The sequence below is a fragment of the Bos indicus genome, chromosome 5, assembly GCF_029378745.1.
Source record: "Bos indicus isolate NIAB-ARS_2022 breed Sahiwal x Tharparkar chromosome 5, NIAB-ARS_B.indTharparkar_mat_pri_1.0, whole genome shotgun sequence".
In the NCBI taxonomy this organism is placed as follows: domain Eukaryota; kingdom Metazoa; phylum Chordata; class Mammalia; order Artiodactyla; family Bovidae; genus Bos; species Bos indicus.
Genome location: NC_091764.1, coordinates 63,627,273 through 63,649,050, shown reverse-complemented (window position 1 = coordinate 63,649,050; position 21,778 = coordinate 63,627,273). Strand labels below are relative to the sequence as shown.

General features: G+C 36.5%; 1 protein-coding gene across 11 annotated transcripts in view; it reads left to right on the top strand.

Annotated features, from left to right (window-relative positions):
• Positions 1–21,778, top strand: part of ANKS1B (ankyrin repeat and sterile alpha motif domain containing 1B) — a 1,154,742-nt gene that overhangs the window by 420,202 nt on the left and 712,762 nt on the right. For all 11 annotated transcript variants that reach the window (XM_019961140.2, XM_070789581.1, XM_070789585.1 and 8 more), the window contains exon 11: positions 8,236–8,372. In XM_019961140.2, coding sequence (XP_019816699.2) covers positions 8,236–8,372 — 137 coding nt within the window. The remainder of the gene's footprint in view (positions 1–8,235; positions 8,373–21,778) is intronic.

Below are 21,778 nucleotides of genomic sequence, written 5' to 3'. Positions count from 1 at the left end.
ACAAAAACATGAATACCATAAGGCAGGGATCAGACAGGATGATCTTAAAATTTGCCTACCATGGGGTTGCAGAGTTGGACATAACTTAGTGACTAAACAACAACAACCACCACATATTTTATCTGGTAAAATGCTTTATCAATACTATTGACTATGTAAATGGTTGTTAATAGTAATGAATGTTCAAGTTTTTCAGTTTTCAGTATATTAGAAAATATTTCTAATTCTTCAGTTCAGTTCAGTCACTCAGTTGTGTCCAACTCTTTGTGACCCCATGGACTGCAGCACGCCAGGCTTCCCTGTCCATCACCAACCCTTGGGGCTTGCTCAAACTCATTTCCATCGAGTCAGTAATAATATCTAATTATTTCATCCTCTGTAGACCCTTTCGCTCCTGCCTTCAATCTTTCCCAGCATCAGGGTCTTTTCAAATGAGTCAGTTCTTCTCATCAGGTGGCCAAAGTATTAGAGTTTCAGCTTCAGCAATAGTCCTTTCAATAAACACTCAGGACTGATTTCATTTAGGACGGTCTGGTTGGATCTCCTTGCAGTCCAAGGGACTCTCAAGAGTCCTCTCAACTCTTCAAAAGCATACAGTTCAAAAGCATCAATTCTTCAGCGCTCAGTTTTCTTTATACTCCTACTCTCACATCCATACATGACTACTAGAAAAACCATAGCTTTGGCTAGATGGACCTTTGTTGGCAAAGTAATGTCTCTGCTTTTTAACATGCTGTCTAGGTTGGTCATAACTTTTCTTCCAAGGAGCAAGCGTCTTTTAATTTCATGGCTGCAGTCACCATCTGCAGTGATTTTGGAGCCCCAAAAAATAAAGTCTGACACTATTTCCACTGTTTCCCCATCTATTTGCCATGAAGTGATGGGACCAGATGCCATGATTTTAGTTTTCTGAATGTTGAGTTTTAAGCCAACTTTTTCACTCTCCTCTTTCACTTTCATCAAGAGGCTCTTTAGTTCTTCTTTGCCTTCTGCCATAAAGGTGGTGTCATCTGCATATCTGAGGTTATTGACATTTCTCCTGGCAATCTTGATTCCAGCTTGTGCTTCATCCAGTCCAGCATTTCTCATGATGTACTCTGCATACAAGTTAAATAAGCAAGGTGACAGTATACTACAGCCTTGACATACTCCTTTCCCAATTTGGAATCTGTCTGCTGTTCCATGTCGTTTTAACTGGTGCTTCTTGACCTGCATACAGATTTCTCAGGAGGCAGGTCAGGTGGTCTGGTATTCCCATCTCTTTCAGAATTTTCTACAGTTTATTGTGATCTACACAGTCAAAACTTTGGCATAGTCAATAAAGCAGAAACAGATGTTTTTCTGGATGATCTTGCTTTTTCAATGATCCAACGGATGTTGGCAATTTGATCTCTGGTTCCTCTACCTTTTCTAAATCCAGCTTTAACTTCTGGAAGTTCACAGTTCACATACTGTTGAAGCCTGGCTTGGAGAATTTTGAGCATTCCTTTGCTAGCCTTTGAGATGAGTGCAATTGTGCGGTGTTTGAATGTTCTTTGGCATTGCCTTTGTTTGGGATTGGAATGAAAACTGACCTTTTCCAGTCCTATGGCCACTGCTGAGGTTTCCAAATTTGCTGGCATATTGAGCACAGCACTTTCACAGCATCATCTTTCAGGATTTGAAATAACTCAACTGGAATTCTATCACCTCCACTAGCTTTGTTCATAGTGATGCTTCCTAAGGCCCACTTGACTTTGCATTCCAGGTTGTCTGGCTCTAGGTGAGTGATCACACCATCATGGTTATCTGTGTCATGAAGATCTTTTTTGTATAGTTCTTCTGTGTATTCTTGCCACCTCTTCTTAATATCTTCTGCTTCTGTTAGGTCCATTCCATTTCTGTCCTTTATTGTGGTCATCTTTGCATGAAATGTTTCCCTAGTATCTCTGATTTTCTTGAAGAGATCTCTAGTCTTTCCTATTCTATTGTTTTCCTCTATTTGTTTGCATTGATCACTGAGGAAGGCTTTCTTATCTCTCCTTGCTATTCTTTGTATCTCTGCATTCTAATTCTTAAGAAACCATTGGTAGGAGAAAGTATAATGTATTAACTATTTGAAATGTTAAATAATTCTTTAAAGTAATTGTTAAATATTAACTTCCTCACATGATGCAGAGTAAGTACTTTCTCACTGAAAATAACAAACAGAGGATAACTGGGCTATTTCACTTATGATTTTCATACTCTCTTTCCCAGAAATGATTGTCATGTAGCATTACTGAAAGTCACTTTAGAATTCAAAAGTTCAATTTGTCTTATTCACTTATTTATTCATCCATGCAATAAACATCTTTTGAACACTTTTTGTCCCAAGGCATTGCCCTTGCATTAGATATAATGTTATGTTTTACAAAGGTTAAATGAATTTTTCATAATGAAACCTTAGTTTTTAATTGCATAGTGAGAAGAATGTTCATATATAATGTGAAAATGGAAAAGTAGATGTATGATATATAATTCTAGGTGTCTCCATCAGAGGGAGAACACTTCCATGGGAAATACTTATGACAGGACCTACAAACTATGGCCTATTAACTAAATCTGGACCATTCCTGTTTTGGTTAATAAAGTTTTCTTGTAATGCAGCCACAGCCATTTGCTTACATAGTGTCTATGACTGCTTTTGTGCTATAATGGCAGAGCTGAATAGTTGCAAAAAAGATGACCTAGCCTTCAGAGCTTAAAATGTTTACAATCTGGACCTTTACAGAAAAGCTTTGCAAATTTCTGACTTAACGCCAACAATTGAAAATTATATTTCATGAATTGTTACACTAATAATTATTAAATGCTTACTTGATAGTTGCTTAGTTACTTAATTACTTGGTAATTCAAGACTTTCCACAATAATACCTCAAGCCACCTATCTACTTATAGTTATTATTATCTGGCAAGTATATGATAGTAATAGCAATAATTACTTTAACACTTACTATGTGCCAGGCAAAAATACACACATACACACACACATATTTTATTTATCCTTACAAAAACACCATGAGAAAGGCACTTTTTCACAGATGATGAAACTGAGGGTGACTGCGGCAGGATTTCAGATTAGATTTGTTTGATTCTAGAGCCCAAATTTGTTGTATGTATGTCCTCCATTTCTTAGCATTACCTCCATGAATATTCTATTCTATTCAAACTAACTCTTTCTAAATGTGCCTCTTTCCCATCTTTTTATCAATACCTTTTACTCCTCCTACTTCCAACTCTGGAAATGTTTTTCACACTCATTTCTTTCTAAGTTTTACTAACCCATCAGAGAACTCCTGACAGAACTCCACCTCTTCCATGAGACCTTTCCTGAATCTCCAGCCAAAATAACATCAGTCCTCTTTGCCAGCTACATAGCAACTAGCCCGGTCTCTGGTATACTTTAGCTGTTCAGTACATGCTAGTGAATGGCATTAAAATTGTATACTATAATATTACATAGTATTCATAGAATACTTTTCTTGTAAAAGCCCCTGTAAACTAGAAAGATTTTCCCTGTGCTTGTTACTATAGAAGAAACTGACAGTCATAATGCATAATCTAATGCATAGAAAGTAATGTGACTACAAGGTGTCTCATTTCAATCTGAAGTTGCAAGTATATTCAGTAATTTTCTCTAAGCAATTTTTACACACCTCATTTCCTTTTAATCAGAAATGTTTTGTAGCTGCAGGTGTGAAGTGCAGGTTGACCATGTAAGACCATCATGGATATAAGCTGTCATTTTGCGAAGTCCACTGGATGATTGGTGGATTTTTATAAATAATATAGTAAAGGATATGTTAAGAATAAATCACTTTACTAAGACTCTTATGTATGTTCTAGAATATACTTTTCATTTGGATTTCTCCAAAAGGACCATGGAATTATAAAAACCAGATCACCTTTCTCCATATAATTAAGGGCATTTATGATGGTTTCCCCTGACACACAGGTTTTATTTTATTCATTTTACTTCACTTAGTATTCTTAGAAGATTGCATTGAGCTAAGAGCTGTGGAGAGAATAAGGGAAATGTAAGTCACTGTGAAAATATAACCTAGTCTGGAAGAGATAATGAACAATGCAAGGTAGTATAAAATCAAATTATCAGTGTAATGGTACAGATCATGGATTCAGAAGATGGACACACTTAGAGTCTTTTTAAAATAATTTAGTACATGATTATTCACTATCTTGTAGTATGTATTAAATTACTTACAAGAAACATTCAAGAAGCTTTTGCTTTACAGTCTGCATGGACTACCCAACAGTTTTTTCTGGCTTTGAGGCAAAAGCACTTAACAGGGCCAGACCTTGCAGTGAATCATTCCCCAAGGGATCATCTCTTATTTCTGAAATTAAATTCTGTCCCTACCAATTTGTGTTAGTAGCTGAAAGATACTGGTCTCAAATTCTACCCAAGTACTCAGAGTTATTACTCTAGATATTTTATCTACAAAGTACTGCTATTTATACCCTTGCTTTTCTCTCTAGATTTTCTTTCCTCCATATTTTAGTTTAATTCTGATATTTGGTTTGATAGGGAAAAAGGAAACTCAAATTTATTAACTGCATACTATGTATCTGATTATGTGCTAGTTATTTTTCATTTGAATTCTCTCACACATAGCCCCAGAATATAGTTATTAATCATCCTCATGTTTTAAAGAAAGACTAAAATCCAGAGTAATTAAATAAATTATCTAACATTGAACAGATAGGTTTTCCACAAACCCCAGCATCTGGTATTAGAATATGAGTTTGTGTTCTTTTTTAAATTAATATTTACTAAAAGATAGAGTCATAATTAATGTTTAATTCATTCTAATAAAAAGTAAAAAGTAGCACAGAATTGAAGATGTGACGGACAGACAGAACAAAATACTATGAATGAGAAATAGAGGCATAAAAACAGATTCATGAAGACTTCAAGCATTGGAATTATCAGACAGATTAAAAAGCAAAACAACTTCCAATTTGAATAAATAAGAGTAAGCAAATGCTGGGGTATTGAAAATGCTAAATGATAATGTAGTGTATTTGAAAAAGAACCAGATAGAAATTTTAGAACTGAAAAGCATAATTGAAAGTAAGTAAATGGTTTGATAGCAGACTAGACATAGCTGAAGAAAGAACCAGTAAGCTGGAAAATGAATATTTATATATATATAAAACTATCCAGAATGCAATACAGAGAGAAAACAATGAGGGTACAAAAGAGATAATAAATTATAATAAATAATAAGTCTAACATTATTTCACTGAAATCCAAAAGGAGAGAAGAGAGAAAATGGGATAGAGGCAAAATTTGAAGTGATATAGTAGGGAATGTGTGTTTTTCCCATAGTCTTTCCTATTTCTGCTGCTCAAAACTCCATCTTTTTCAGTTCCTCAGGCCAAAAACCTTAGTTATGCTTGCCTTCTCTATTCCTCTCCTCCCCTGTATCCAACATATCAAGAAATTCTATTAGTCTATCTTCAAAATATATCCAGAATCCAACCTTATCACCAACTCAAATGCTAATACCCTGATTTATCCTGAGTCACTGTTGTTAACTCATCTCCCTGCTTCCAGGTATTATACCTATAGTACACACAAGTGTACTCTAAGATGTTTTTATGGTTGATATTTTCTGTTTTTATTATTTCCATCTTACTGTTTCCATGTTCTACTTTGTTTTTGTGGAGTTGGTTGACTCCAGAAGTAGAGACTGCCCGTAACTTGACTATGACAATAGTCTTCAGGCTGTGCCTCCTCTGTTCATATTTGCATACCTAGGGCATGCTAACCAGCAGAAAGGCAATGTGCCATCAATCTAGAACTTCTTGTCATCAATTTACTGGAAATTTAACTTTGTGATTGTCTTTTCTGTAAAATGGGAGTGGTAGTAATAGTAGCTATTTCAAAGAATTATTTGGAGGATTCAATGAGATTCAGTAAGTAAAATAATTTAACATGCTCCCTGCACATAATAAATGCTCAATAACCATTAGCAATTATTGTCATTACTAGGCTGGTCTCTGCTTAAATATCTTCAGTATTTCCCATTGCCTGCAGAATTAAGCACAAACAAAATAATAAAACCTACTTTTAGTTATCTAAACTTAGCTCCAATATCTTCCTAACATAAAATATTAGCTTTATATATACTCTTTCACTCTCCAAGCCCTTATGTTTTATGTTCTAGTCCTACCTTTCTTACCTGAAAACTGCAGCTTTTCAACAACCATCTTCCTTCCCAGCCACAGTTGGATTTCTTCTCCCCCTGCTTTTTCATCATGCTTCATCTACCTGTTATCAACTCTCAAGTTATACTGCATTATAAATTGCTTGCATGTCTCATGGCACATTTGATTGTATACCTCTCAAGGGCAGAGATTTAAAAAAAAATTTACTAGACTTTATTTTTTACGGCAGTTTTAAGTTTACAGAAAAATCAAGTGGAAAGTATAGAGATTCCTTTTGTACTCCCTGCTGCCATGCAGGTGCAGCCTCCCACACTGTCAGTATCCCCCTCCAGAGTGGTACATTCATTTTCAGTCAGTGGACCTTGACACTGACACATCATTATCACACAAAGTCCATAGTTCACGAGAGGGTTCACTCTTGGTGCTGTACATTCTGTGGGTTTGGACAAATGTACAGAGACATACACCCACAGTTACAGTATTGTGCAGAATAGTTTCACTGCCCTGAGAGTCTGTGTTCCACCTATTCATCCTAATCCCTGACCAGAGATTCTTTTCAATTTATCCATAAAACATAATGCCAAATACATAATTGCTCCCAAATAAATGTTTTAGATGTATGAGTGAATGAATGAAAGAAGGAGGGGACAAATTAGAGAGAATGAATGCATCTTGTCATTCTTGCTAACTGATGTTTTGTCTCCATTTCAGTGTTCACTCATACTACCTTAGCCTATTCAGAAGACTTCCCCCACAGACTACTGTCTTTCAGGAGCTGGCTTATTCTTGAGATGCTCATTCAAACCCCACCTTATGTATTATACTAAATCAAGAGTGAGCTCTGGACACATCTAAGACGGTTTATGAATTATCTATTTAATTTGGTGTGTCACACTTGCATTTTTTAATTTCATGAGCCTATGTCTGGATTCCCCAGTGAAAATAAATTATATTTTAAAGTAATGGGGAGAGTTTCATCCTCTTGCTTTCTGTGAGCAAGAAGTGCCTTAACAAATCATTGCTTTTCACCTGGGATTGTTGGTGATGGCCATGGCACAGAGACACTTGCTGGTCTCTAAAGAATTCCCAGTCCTAGTCACTCTTGGACCAATTCAGCTGTCGAGTACAGAAAATTATTGGGGAATAATTAAAAATATAACAAGGAAGTAAATGTTTTGAACATTTGAGCTTGCAACAGTTTCCATAAAAAGCTCTAGAGGATTTGCCAAACTGTCGTTAAAATAATATAACTTCTATGTGCTAGCGGGAGTTATTTACAGAACCTTCTCCATCCTTTCCCCAGTATTTTAAGCATTCTAAAACTGCATCTTTGATGTTATTTTGTTTTGATATAAATTTAAGAGGAAAACGTTATACATATTGCTGATTTTCAAGTCATCAGTTTCTTATTTCTGCTCCCACAATACTGAACATAAGGGAAGATTACTTTGGATTTTTGAAATTTCATTCACTTAGCTTTGACCATCTAGGAAGATATATGTATCTGAGAGTGATAATTTTGTTTTTATCTACATTATAAAACTATTTTGCACAAATGTCAGTTTTTTATCCAGGTTAATTTACTGGGATGCTATTTTTTTTTTTTTTTAACAATTTGAGGGATTTCTGGGAAAAGTGCTTTGGGAAGGCATGAATATTATAGAGAAAACTTAGGCCAGTCATATAAAAAGAGCATTCTTTTAAGTTAAGGTGATGTTTTAGTCATCTGTATAATGGCAGTCTAAACATTTATACTGGATGATCTATCATTATAAATTAAGTAATAATACTCTTCCTCCTTGGAACAATACTACAGGGGAATATTTACCATTCTAAAAGAAAATAAAACATTCAATAAACAAATTATCTTTAAAATAAACTGCCAAGTGTATTCCACATTATGATCTTGTAATTAATACCAGTTTTAAGTTTAAATATCAATTCATTTTCATTAAAGTAATTTTAAGTCTTAGAAGGTAAACTGAGTGATTAGGTTCATGGTTGTTCTATTTTTATTCCCAGATAATGCCTCTGAGGTAGCAATTACTGCTCCAGGAACTAGTAACCATAGAAACAGCTCCACAGGCCCAACACCTGACTGCTCACCTCCATCCCCTGACACTGCCCTCAAAAATATTGTAAAAGTCATTCGACCCCAGGTAAGTGCTCATCATGACATCATGTGCAGTTTAATATATTTTGTTTTTGAATCAGTGCATGCACACCATCTATATTGCAGTACCGGGACTATTTTATAAGTAAATGGACTTCCAGGTTAAAAGAATGGACTTGGAAGAGAATGTTTCCTTCCCTTCGAGATGATGATACACATTGAAATCTGTTAGCTTTTGGAAAATTGAATTTGTATATTACATGAAAAAACAAGCTTAGAAAAATGTGAAATAGCGATGGCTATTTCACATCATTTTTCTCAACATTTTAATAATTATGCTCGAACTATTGAGCTGTTACATGTTTTCTGGTGTTTCCTTTTTCTTTTGTCTTTATTTCTTTGGACATGCAACATTGTTTGTGATAAGTCCTTTATCCTCCAATCCCAGTCGTTTATATATACATGTTTTTTCCAAATCTTTATCCTTTATGGCTTCAAACTAATTTTGTCTGTATTTGATATTGCACCTCTCATTGCTCCTTATTTTTCTCCAGTGCTCAATTTCCTCTAGCTAGTCTCTTTACCTTTTGTTCTTTTTTTCCATTTCTGTCACTTTTCTATATGGGTTTCTTTCTCTTACCCCTTTTCTTTCAGTTGGATTTCCCAGTAGGCGGTTTGCAGGCAAGCTTTAGAAATATCATTGGGACAAGCTGTTCTGTGATATTTCATTGAAAATAGCACTTATAAAGCTGTTTGCATTATATTTTTGCCAACAGATGGACTCAGAACATGGAATTGGTGGTGTTCTCAACCTAGCTCATTCTGAATGGGCCTCATAAAATTCAAGAGAGAGGAACTTTGGATCCAATCAATGCCATTCACTATCTCCTTAGATATATAGTATGAACAAATAGTTTGAGCCAATTTGCAGAACAAATGTCTTTTAATATTGTTTTGACCTAAATGAGCAATAATTTGTTTAACATCTTACCTTCTTTAACACAACTTATTTTGGATTTTTTTATTACATGTATCATCCTTATCAGTAAAATGACATTTAAGCTTTGCATTTCTGCTACAGCTTATAGAACACTTTCCTACAAATTATTTTGTTTAACCTTTATAAGTTTCAAGGGAATGTATATTTTAGTGTTATGGATAAGTATATTGGCACTCCAAAGGGGCTAAGTTGTGCAACTGATTTGAAGTTTCTTGTACTTTCCTTGGTGTAATAATTGTCTCCTACAATCCTGTTCAGAGGGTAGAAAACTCCTCATTAGGATATATAATTTGCTACCTCTTTATGAGGATAAAACTTATAGGTTCATTTAGGCATAGGTAATATTTCACACAATGTCCTGGTATGTGGAGCAGGAAAATGTTTTCAATAATTCCTCTTCGTTTTCAGGGAAATTTGACCTAGTTCATTTGTTTCAGGAAGTCAGCCCCACTAAACTTAGATTTAGTTGCCAAATGTCACATTTATTATCATTGGTTTTCTCACTAGGTTAAGGTGTTTCTGGTGCTATTGGGCAGCTATTGCATTTCCAACATTTTAAACTATTTATGTAGGAGATTGTCTTATATATATTAATAAAATTTATTGCTAAACAGTTAATTTTATATCAGTGTAAATGCTCTAATGTAAATGCATTTGGTCATTCAGTGAATGAAAAAGATTCTTTTCTGTGTAATCTAATGAACTCTAAAGGATCTTACTCCATAAATCCTTCTTTACATATTCTATCTTATTTTAGTAAACTTTGAAGAAATCTAGGAGTAGTGTTAAAGCCAGAAATTCCACTTGACTCCACTCCTTGGTTCTGTCCATTTTTAAATGTGTATGAAGGTAACTGACTCTACTTTCTTTTATTAGATGTTATAATGATGATTTAGGGAAGAAAAAATGAAGGGAAAAAATTGTGAAACTAAGGATGATGGTATTTCAATTAGAACCAATGCAGCCTGTATGTATGTATGTTGTAGAACAATAACAGCTAAGGCATATAATTAAGAAAGAATATACCCTCACATGGGCCACTCTTTCTTTTACCTCAGAGACATTGGTGCAGTAGTTATTTCTCCTTTTGAGTCCTGATCTCCTGGGGTTCTTCATTTATTATAGAGAGCAGGGAATAGAAAATTCAAGTGAAAGTAATTATGAAGGAGTATTGGAGTAGAACACATGATTTCAAGAAATGGTTTGGAGACTAGAGGGTGTGAATAACAGACAGCTAGATGGATAAAATAGAGGACTCCCTGGTGTGCTCTGACAAGGCACAGGTGTGTCAGGAATGGAACATTGACAACAGTTACTGTTCCAAAGGAAAGATAATTATTGGTTAGCTTATATAAGAGTCTATATTTTGATCATAGGCTTATTAACCCTCTAGGTGTTTGATAATTCTCCTGGCTTTTCTGTCTGGAAATGCATGAATGTGATTTGATTGACTTATGGGTATTCAGATATTGTTTTCATTTATTAATTACAAATTAATAACATAATTGGAATGATCATTTCACTCTTAAAACCAGTGATGAGCCTTTAAAATGGAAGTACAAGTACAACTCTTAATCATTAATTTGCATTTATTTGCCTGGGCATTAGTACATGTGTTTAGTCTTATTGTGAGAAAACTGATACAAAACAGATGAGAGATAAAAACAGAACTGTCCATCGTATTCACTCACTACAAATAGATACTGATCAGATAGAGCAAGTTGGGTTACTTCTCCTTCGCCTCATGCATCCCTTTATCTAGTCTATTTTCATAACTCTATCTATAAATGGAAGATATCCATTATAACCAATGAGTTCTTGCTTTCAATATGAGGTAGAGCTGATTATACATTGCATGTGTTTCTGACTGGTGTATTAATTGTGACAGATTTTGCAGTGTTTTATTGAGTTTGACTATTTGGCATATTTATTAACTCAGTAAGTCACAACCGTTAATTCTGCATACTATATTTGATTTTTTTACCTTTGCTTCTTTGGACTCTTACATGTCCTAAAATTCCTCAGATTGTGAAACTTTCTATTTTTGATTCACAGAGTCTGAAATACTGATGTGCTACTGGCTTCTCTTTGTTTCTTTTCAGTATATTGATCCATAAGCCTGAGGCTCTCTATTTAGATGAATTTGCAAGGCTAAGCTCACTTACTCATACTTGAAAGTAGAACTGTTTCTAAACTTGAAAAGATACTTGAAATACTTGAAAAATATTTACATGTTAAAAAATTTAGGTAGGTCTATTGCAGGAGACCTGGTTTTGATCCCTGGGTTGGGAAAATCCCCTGGAGGAGGGCATTCCTCCAGTATTCTTGCCTAGAGAATCCCCATGGACAGCAGAGCCTGGTGGACAGTCCATGGGGTCGCAAAGAGTTGGACACAACTGAGCGACTAAGCACAGCACAGCGTTGACATACCAGTTTTCTTTTTGCTTTTTCTTTGTAATGCCTTTTTTTCTTTTTAATGTTTTCCTGGTGAAGCATCTTTTTACCCTTAGTAGAAGAATACAGTTTGATGGATTTTGACAACTGTGTATGTAGGTGTAACCACCATTCAAGGCAGGATATAGAACATTGGTGTTACCCTCAGAAAGTTGCCTCATGCCTGTTTCCAATCAGTGGCCCTTATTCCTGCCTCAGTGTGTGCATGCATGCTTGCTCAGTTGCTCAGTTGTGTTTGACTCTTTGCAACGTCATGGACTGTAGCCCATCAGGGTCTTCTGTCCATGGAATTTTCCAGGCAAGAATAATGCAGTGGGATCTTCCCAACCCAGGGATCAAACCCACATCTCTTGCATCTCCTGAACTGGCAGGCAGATTCTTTACCACTGGTGCCACTTCTTTCTGATTTTTATCATCATAATTTAGAATTGCCTATTCTTGAACTTTATGTAAATGGAATCCTACTGTGTGTGTATGTTTTATGTATGCCCAGGTCTGGATTCTTTCACTCAATATAATTCACTCATGTTGTGCCTTTTTTTTTCTTTTTTGCTGAGTAGTTGGATTAACATAGTTGTTTCATGTTATTTGGTGTTATGAATGAATGTGCACTGTATGTTCATATAGATACCAAAAAGTAGAATTGTCAGGTTGTAGGGAACATGAATAGCTAATATTGTAAGAAACTTGCCAAGAGTTTTCTGAAGTAGTAGTTCCATAATTTAAACCCACATAGAAATATCTGAGATTTTTTATTTCTCCACAGTCTCGCCAACATTTACACTTTCAATTTTTTTCATTTTAACCATCCTTATGGGTATGAAAGCATTTCTCATTATGGCTTTAAGCACTTTTTCCTGTGGCTATTGCTCATTATTATATCTTTTGAGAAGTGCCTGTTCACGTCTTTTTTATGGGATTGTTCAATTTCCTAATTGTCAATTTGTAGTAATTTTTATTACTACATTCATATGACATTTATTACTACTACAGTATTTTTATTACTACATTTATAACTAAATTCTCCTGTAATTCTAAAAGATTTTAGTTATTTGTCTGGTTTATGCACTGTAAATATCTTTCCCAGTCTGTGATTTGCCTTCATTTTTAAAAAGCTTTTTATTTATTTATGGTTGTGCTGGGTCTTAGCTGCTCCAAGCGGGCTTCTCCAGCTGTGCTGAGTAGGGGTCACTGTCCAGTAGTGGCGCATGGGCTTCTCACTGTGGTGGCTTCTCTTGTTGCAGAGCATGGACTCTGGAGTGCTGCTTCAGTAGCTGTGGCGCATGGCTGTTTCCCCGTGGCATGAGGGATCTTCCCTGGCTGGGGATCAAACCCATGTCTCCTGTATTACAAAGCAGATCCTTAACCACTGGACCACCAGGGGAAAACCGACCTTAACATTTTTTAATGCTACCTTTTGATGAATAGAATATTTTAATTTTAGTGAAATATGATTTTTAAATTATTTTTCATGGTTGGTGCCTTTTGTGTCTTTTTCCAGGTTATAAGTATATGCACCCATTTTTTTTCCCCATAAGCTTTCTGGTTCTGGCTTTTGCATTTAGTTCTGCAAACTATCACAAATCATTTTTGTATGGTGTGAGGTGGGAGTCAAGTTTCATTTTTTTTCCTATATGGCGAAAGACTTCCCTTTCTCACTGAGTTGACCTAATGCTTTAGTACTGTTTACTGTTTTAACTTTCCAATTTTGTTTACTGTTGATATATAGAAATACAATTGAGTTTTATATCATCCTTGTAACTTTCACCTGGATTATTTCATTTAAAACTCACAGTAGTTCCTTTAAAAAATAATTTCCTTAGGATTTTTTCCTTCCCTGTCATCTGAAAATAATAATGGTCTTACTTTATCCTTTCTGATTTTTATGTCTTTTATTTCTTTTTCTTATCTTTATGGTGCATGGAAGTGGTAAAGCCAGAAATCCTTTCCTTATTTGCTATTTTGAGGAAACACACTCAGTATTTCAACATTAACTATAAGCTTTAAGTTTCTTATATGTACCCTTCTGCTGCTAGTTTGCAGAGAGCTTTTTTTTTTTTAAATTTTTTAAATTGAAGGATAATTGTTTTGCAGAATTTTGTGGTTTTCTCTCATACATCAACAAGAATCAGCCATAGGTACACCTGCTGAAAGTTTTTTTTAACATAAAAGTGTTTTTTCCCATTTTATTGTTTTTTAATATATATTTTGATGATCATACTACTTTTTTTCTTTTTGTTCTATTAAAGTGATAAATGCATTCCTTTAATTTTGAATGTTAATCCAACTTTGAACTTGGTTATGATGTTTTATCCTTTTTGTATAGCACCTGATGCAAGAGACACTTTGGATAAAACATGTATGGAGAGGTGGATTAGACCTAAGGGAGTCAAAGATGACTGGTTGACTGGAATTTTTGAATGATAGTAATAGATATAGGAAAAACTTAAGCAGAAGTTCATTTTGATGAAGAGGAGGATGATATGACAAATTTGGTTTTGTAAACTCATTGAGAGTGAGGCATGGTATACAAACTGAAATATTAGTATAGAATTATGATGAGAGAGGTTAGGAGCTTAAGGTAAAGATTTTACAGTCATTTATAGAATTTGATGGTAAAGAAAAATAGTACCAAAGGTGGTATGCTCGCAAATGCTTACACTTAGGAATATAGTTAATATTTGTGAAGCACCTCATATAATTTAATTTTCATAATTTTGGAGGGAATGGATATTATTATTGTAATTTTATAGATGAAGAAATTGAGAACAAATTTTTAACTAATTTAAATTTAAGTAATTTCTTAACATTTACTTGAAAAACAGGGCCTTAGTAAAAGAAAGACAGAGCATTGAGAAATGATAAAGGAGGAAGAGCCAGACATCCTGGAATGTGAAGTCAAGTGGGCCTTAGGAGCATCATTATGAACAAAGCTAGTGGAGGGATGGAATTCCAGTTGAGCTATTTCAAGTCCTGAAGGATGAAGCTGTGAAAGTGCTGCACTCAATATGCCAGCAAATTTGGAAAACTCAGCAGTGGCCACAGGACTGGAAAAGGTCAGTTTTCATTCCAGTTACAAAGAAAGGCAATGTCAATGAATGTTCAAACTACTGCACACTTGCACTCATCTCACACACTAGCAAAGTAATGCTCAAAATTATCCAAGCCAGGCTTCAGCATACGTAAACTGTGAACTTCCAGATGTTCAAGTTGGATTTTGAAAAGGCAGAAGAACCCGAGATCAACTTGGCAACATCTGCTGGATCATGGAAAAAACAAGAGAGTTCCAGAAAAACATCTACTTCTACTTTATTGACTATGCCAAAGTCTTTGACTGTGTGGATCACAATAAACTGTGGAAAATTCTGAAAGAGGTGGGAATACCAGACCACCTGACCTGCCTCTTGGGAAACCTGTATGCAGATCAAGAAGCAACAGTTAGAACTGGACATGGAACAACAGACTGGTTGCAAATAGGGAAAGGAGTACATCAAGGCTGTATATTGTCATGCTGCTTATTTAACTTATATGCAGAGTATATCTTGCAAAATTCTGGGCTGGAAGTAGCACAACCTGGAATCAAGGTGGCTGGGAGAAATATCAATAACCTTAGATATGCAGATGACACCACCTTTATGGCAGAAAGCAAAGAGGAACTAAAAAGCCTCTTGATGGAGGTGAAAGAGGAGAGTGAAAAGTTGGCTTAAAACTCAACATTCAGAAAACTAACATCATGGCATCTGGTCCCATCATTTCATGGCAAATAGATGAGGAAACAATGGAAACAGTGAGAAACTTTATTTTCTTAGGCTGCAAAATCACTTCAGATGGTGACTGCAGCCATGAAATTAAAAGACACTTGCTCCTTGGAAGAAAAGCTATGACCAACCTCAACAGCATTTTACCAACAAAGGTCCGCCTAGTCAAAGCTATGGTTGTTCTAGTAGTCATGTATGGATGTAAGAGTTGGAGTATGTAGAAAGCTGAGTGCCGAAGAATTGATGCTTTTGAACTGTGGTGTTGGAGAAGACTCTTGAGAGTTGCTTGGACTGCAAGGAGATCCCACCTGTCCATCCTAAAGGAGATCAGTCCTGAATATTCATTGGAAGGACTGATGCTGAAGCTGAAACTCCAATACTTTGGCCACCTGACATGAAGAACTGACATTGGAAAAGACCCTGATGCTGGGAAAGATTGAAGGTGGGAGGAGAAAGGGATGACCGAGGATGAGATAATTGGATGGCATCACCGACTCGATGGACATGCGTTTGAGTAAGCTCTGGGAGTTGGTGATGGACAGGGAAGCCTGGCATGCTGCATTCCATGGGGTCGCAAAGAGTCAGACACAACTGAGGGACTGAACTGACTGAAAGAAGGAAGACAGCACGTTGTCATGAATATAAAGAGAGAAAAGAAAACTGAAGAGGAGATTAATCAATACTGTCAAGACTTTTCGGGAGGTGGAGGAGAAGGGAGATTAAAATGTCACTTTATGTGGTGATTATGAGGGCAAAGACCTTCAAAAATGCAATTTCTCTCAAACAGAAAAAATGCAAAGAGTTGAAGAGTTGTAGAAAAACAATGCACTAATTGTAGATTACTTTTTTGAATAGTTGGTTTTAAAAGGAATGAAATGGTGGTGGTAAAAGGAAAGAAAGCATGTGGCAGTGTGTTGAAAGATGGGCATGGTTAAGGAAACAGTTTTCTTTTATTTTAGGATATCGGAAATTAAACCTGGTTGTAAAGAACAGGAATGAGGAGACTAAAAGAGACATGCGTGATGGAGACTGTAATGTTAAATTGTATAATAGGAGGAGAAACTAAATCTAATCAACTTCAAAGTTCAAACATTCTGGCATCTCTGGGTGCAAAAGACACTTTAGATAAAGCACTAGTTGCTAAAGTACTGCTTTCTTGAGCTATGCCTCAGTGGTTGTTTTAATTGGGTTGATTTTCTACTCTTTTCTCTTATTTCATAGCATGAATCAAATCTATAGTAATAAAGGATGTTTGAGAAATGACCCAAAGTAGAGGCAGAAGAGACTATTTTAGCACAATATCACAGAGAAGACAAACAGGTGCTTAATATTGAACATTATAATACCTTAATGAACATAGTTGGATGCTAACAGAAAGCCAACCTGGAAAATTTGAAAGTTATGAGTATTTTGAGGTACTCCTGGTACTGTCCAGATTCCACCATGCATTTTAAATCCTATCCTGAATAGTATTCAGCAGAATGAAGTGATTTCAGGCTGTACTTTTGCAGAAGAGGAAGGACCCTATGAAAAACAAGCAAAGAGGGCATAAGGGTAAAGAAAAGAGAATACTCAAGGAACCAGTTTTCTCAAGAGTCTAAGGGAGATGGTTTGCAAAAAGATGAGCTATTCCTGAACTCCTACCTATGATGGCCTCTGTTTCAATCAGGTGACAACTCAACCTGGAGGAAATAAAGAATTTGGGCATTCTCCTGGACTTTCTTTGTGCTTAATGAACTAATAATAAAGTAATTTAATAATAAACCACATTATCTCTCCCTTCATTAAGGGTTTAGAACTGGGGGTGCATAAAATTCTTGCCAAATCTAGAATCACATTTTACTGGGCACTGGAGGGTTAGATAATACATATGCTAAAATTTAGAATTAGAAATGAGAGTGGGTATGTAAAAAGGAGAGGCATATAACTCAGAGTAAGTATAGCATATTGTATTGGGTTGCAGTAAAAATAGATAAAGAATAAAAAGTCTTTCAAAGAGATAATCTTTTAAAAGTATCTTTATTATTGAGTACTGAACCATTTAGTTCTATTATTGTGCATGTGTTTCATCTATTTCTTATAAAAACCCTACAAGGTTTTTCCTTATTTTACTGCTTGGGTCTGAGGGTTAGATTGAATAATTTCCCCAGTGTTACACAGTCACTGACTGGAAGAACTCTGGTCTTCTAACTCCAGGAGTCTGTTAATGTTAATTACCCCATTGTTGTTGTTTAGTCACTAAGTCGTGTCAGACTTTTTTGCGACCCCATGGACTGCAGCCTGCCTGGCTTCTCTGTCCATGGGATTTCCCAGGCAAGAATACTGGAGTGGGTTGTCGTTTCCTTCTCCAGGGGATCCTCCTGACCCAGGGATTGAACCCACATCTCCTGCATTGGCAGTCAGATTCTTTACCACTGAGCCACCAGGGAAGCCCAGTTAGCTCAATAGGGAGAAAATAACCAAGAGGGACTATGATATTCCAGAGGGATGATGAAATTTGAGAGGAGAATAATAGATTAGAAAACGGAAGATGAGCCTAAAGACGGGAACCAAAGAAGACTGCCTAACTATCATTTGGAGTCCTACAACCAGTTTCCTTGGTGACTCAGTGGCAAAAACCTGCCTGCAATGCAGGAGACACAGCAGACACAGGTTTGATTCCTGAGTCACGAAGATTCCCCTGGAGAGGAAATGGCAACCCACATCAGTATTTTTGCCTGGGAAATCCCACGGACAGAGCCTGGCAGCTACAGTGCATGGGGTTGCAAACAGGTAGACACAACTGGGTGACTGAGCATGCACACACCCAAAGCTAAGTGAGAGGAGAAGGCTGAAAACAGAAAAGTAGTAAACCAATAGAAAATAATCTTAGGTGAAACAAAGAACAATTCAGAAAGAAAAAAAAAATTGAGGAATAAGTCAATGACCCCAACAATCAACTAGTAGTCCTGGACAAATTGGAATGTCCTGGAAGCTTTTTATTTCTATTGAAGTATAGTTGACTTTATATTAGTGTCAGGCGTACACCGTAGAGACTAAATATTTTTAAAGATTATATTCTATTTACAGTTATTACAAAACAATTCTTATTGTTTATTTTATTTTGTACATAGTAGTCTGTACTTCTTAATTCCCTACTCTCATCTTGCCCCCCCAATTTTTTCTCCCCATTGGTAGGGAAGTGGGGATAACCTCATATTTAGCCAATATCATGCTAAGGGGATTCAAATCATTGAGGGAGCTTAAAAAGGCTCCCTGAATGCATTACCTAAAAGCCAGAGTTGCTATCAACAGAGCCAATTGTGGATGAGACAACAAGAGTGAGAAGGATTGTCTTTGGAAGGTTATATTTCAAATGTGGGCAAAGGTGATTTAATTGGCACTATAAAAAAAAGTGGGGTCATTTTAGGGCTTGTTCTCAATCTGTGAATCTGTTTCCATTTTGTTCCATATATTTGTTTCATTTTTTAGATTCCACAAATAAGTGGTAACATCAAGTATTTGTCTTTCTCTGTCTCATTTCACTAAGCCTGATGCTCTCCAGATCCATCCACATGGTTGCAAACGGCAGAATTTCATTTTTTATGGCAGAGTAATATTCCATTGTGTGTATATATCCATCTTCTTTATTTATTCAGCTGTTGATGAATGTTTAGATTGCTTCCATGTCTTGGCTATTTTAAATAATGCTGCTTTAAACACTGGGGGTGCATGTGGCTCTTTGAATGAGTTTTTGTTTTCTTTCAGATATATATCCTGGAAAGGATTTTTTTAGCAATGCCTTGGCCCTACCCTACAGACCGATTAAATTGATATCTTTAAAGGCAAGACTTTATGGAACTGTATGCAACATTTTGCTTGTAGGTACCTACCGTTTTTTTTTAGGAATAAAATTCTAATCATGCTCTGTCACATATCCTCTATGTAACCTTTCTATGTAACCCTCAATTTATCAGCAAAATATGGATGGTATTTACCTTGCCTGCTTCTCAGGGACATAGGAAAGCTCAAATCAGATAAAATGTACCATGGTGCTGTAAGTTATAAAGCTCAATAACGATCCAGTTTGTTATTAGAGGGGCAATTAAATCACATTTGGCCACATTTGAAATATGACCTTGGAGAGACTATCCTCTCACTCGCACAGTCTCATCCACAGTTGTCTCTGATGATAGCAACCCTGGCTTTTATGTAACACATTTGGGAGCCTTTTTAAGTTCCCTAAGTGACTTGAATCTACTTAGGATGATCCTGGTTAAATATGGATCATTTTAGGTGAAACAAAAACAATTCAGAAAGAAAAAAAAAAAATTGAGGAAGAAGCCAATATGGAGAATCCCAGCCTCCAGCATTTCATTCCTTAGAGATGTCTCCATATGACAGCCACAGGAAATATAAACTCCTGAAATCTGGGATGTGAGAGAATCCAAAGATGACAAATGGCGTGGAGTTGTGTCAGGCTGACCCAGTGCAGGGGAAGGGAAAGTCAGCATCCAGGAGGCATCCACTGTGAACTGCATCTTCCACCAATGACTAAAATCACCATCATTCTGTACAGAGGTCGTGTCAATCACATTCCAGCATAATATTAATTACCCTCATTTCTCTTCTTTTGATGAGATCCTGGCTGAATTTGTCCACCAGGAAAATGGGAAATTATTTGAGAAAGATTAAGAGCTAAGGAGAAGGAAATGGCAACCCACTCCAGTGTTCTTGCCTGGAGAATCCCATGGATGGAGAAGCCTGGTAGGCTGCAGTCCATGGGGTCACACAGAGTCAGACATGACTGAAGCGACTTAGCAGTAGCAGCAGCAAGAGCTAAAGAGAGAGTTAAGTTATATAGGGCCACCTTCACTGCATTACCTCAGATAAGCCAAACTGCTCCTACCTTAGTCTTTTTGTTCTCGTCCTTGATTTGCCAGAATGTCCTTCCCTCAGAGATCTGCATGGCTCATTATCTTTCTCCTTTCAGGCCATTATTTATATGCCACCTTATGAGAGAGCTCTTCTCTGACCACTGAGTATTAAGCAGCCACCATTTTACTTTCTATCTCCTTTATGCTATTTTTTCCTTATAACATTTTTCACGTCTGGATTAGCATTTATGTGTTAATTTGTTCTGTGTTTTTCTTCATCACTTGAATGAATGTCGCATAGAATGATAACTGTTTTATATTATTATTATTATTAACTGCTCAGTCACAGCACCTCGAACAGCACCTGGTACATAACTGGTGCTCAATAAATATATTATTTGAATTAATAAACTGAGTGTGGTTTGGTAAAAGACAGTGAAGATGGTTCTGGGAAGGGAGTACTCAAATTAAACTTTGTATTTGAATAGAAATTAGCTAGGTGAGGTGGTAAATACATAGTCCAGGGAGCAGCATAGGATGAGCAGAGCATTTCAAGTTTTTTACTTAATGTTCTGCCAAATCCACATTGAATAGTCTACTGAGTCAAGAAGTCCCAGGCAGGCATCCTACCCTTTCCCCTCAATCAGAATGTCCTAATCTCTATGGAGCACTCATTCTGAGTATTATTCCTAAGGGACAAAATTGTTTTCATGGTCAGATATATGGGGGAAATAGAGGGTTAAACACTTTTCTTTACTGAAGAATTTTTCATAGCCTTTCTCCACTGCCACCCCTGGGAAACTCATTAATATTTTTCACAACTAGTGATCCACAAAACACAATTTGGGAAGCATGATCCAGGTCATTTGATATACTTCTTTGTAGCTGACCCTAGCAATTCCATTGTGGTTTGATTTTTTCATTCATCCTGTATGAATTCATACTGTTGAGAAAGGGAGTATGCTGACTCAGCAATAAATAGTGTGCTCCTTTTAGTATGCTATAGTGTGGTATCTGGGAGAGGGCAATGGCACCCCACTCCAGTACTCTTGCCTGGAAAATCCCATGGACGGAGGAACCTGGTAAGCTGCAGTCCATGGGGTCCCTAGGAGTCGGACACGACTGAGCGACTTCACTTTTCACTTTTCACTTTCATGCATTGGAGAAGGAAATGGCAACCCACTCCAGTGTTCTTGCCTGGAGAATCCCAGGGATGGGGGAGCCTGGTGGGCTGCCATCTATGGGGTCGCATAGAGTCAGACACGACTGAAGTGACTTAGCAGTAGCAGTGTGGTATCTATAGCATACTAATCTAGGAGAAGGCAATGGCACCCCACTCCAGTACTCTTGCCTGGAAAATCCCATGGACGGAGGAGCCTGGTAG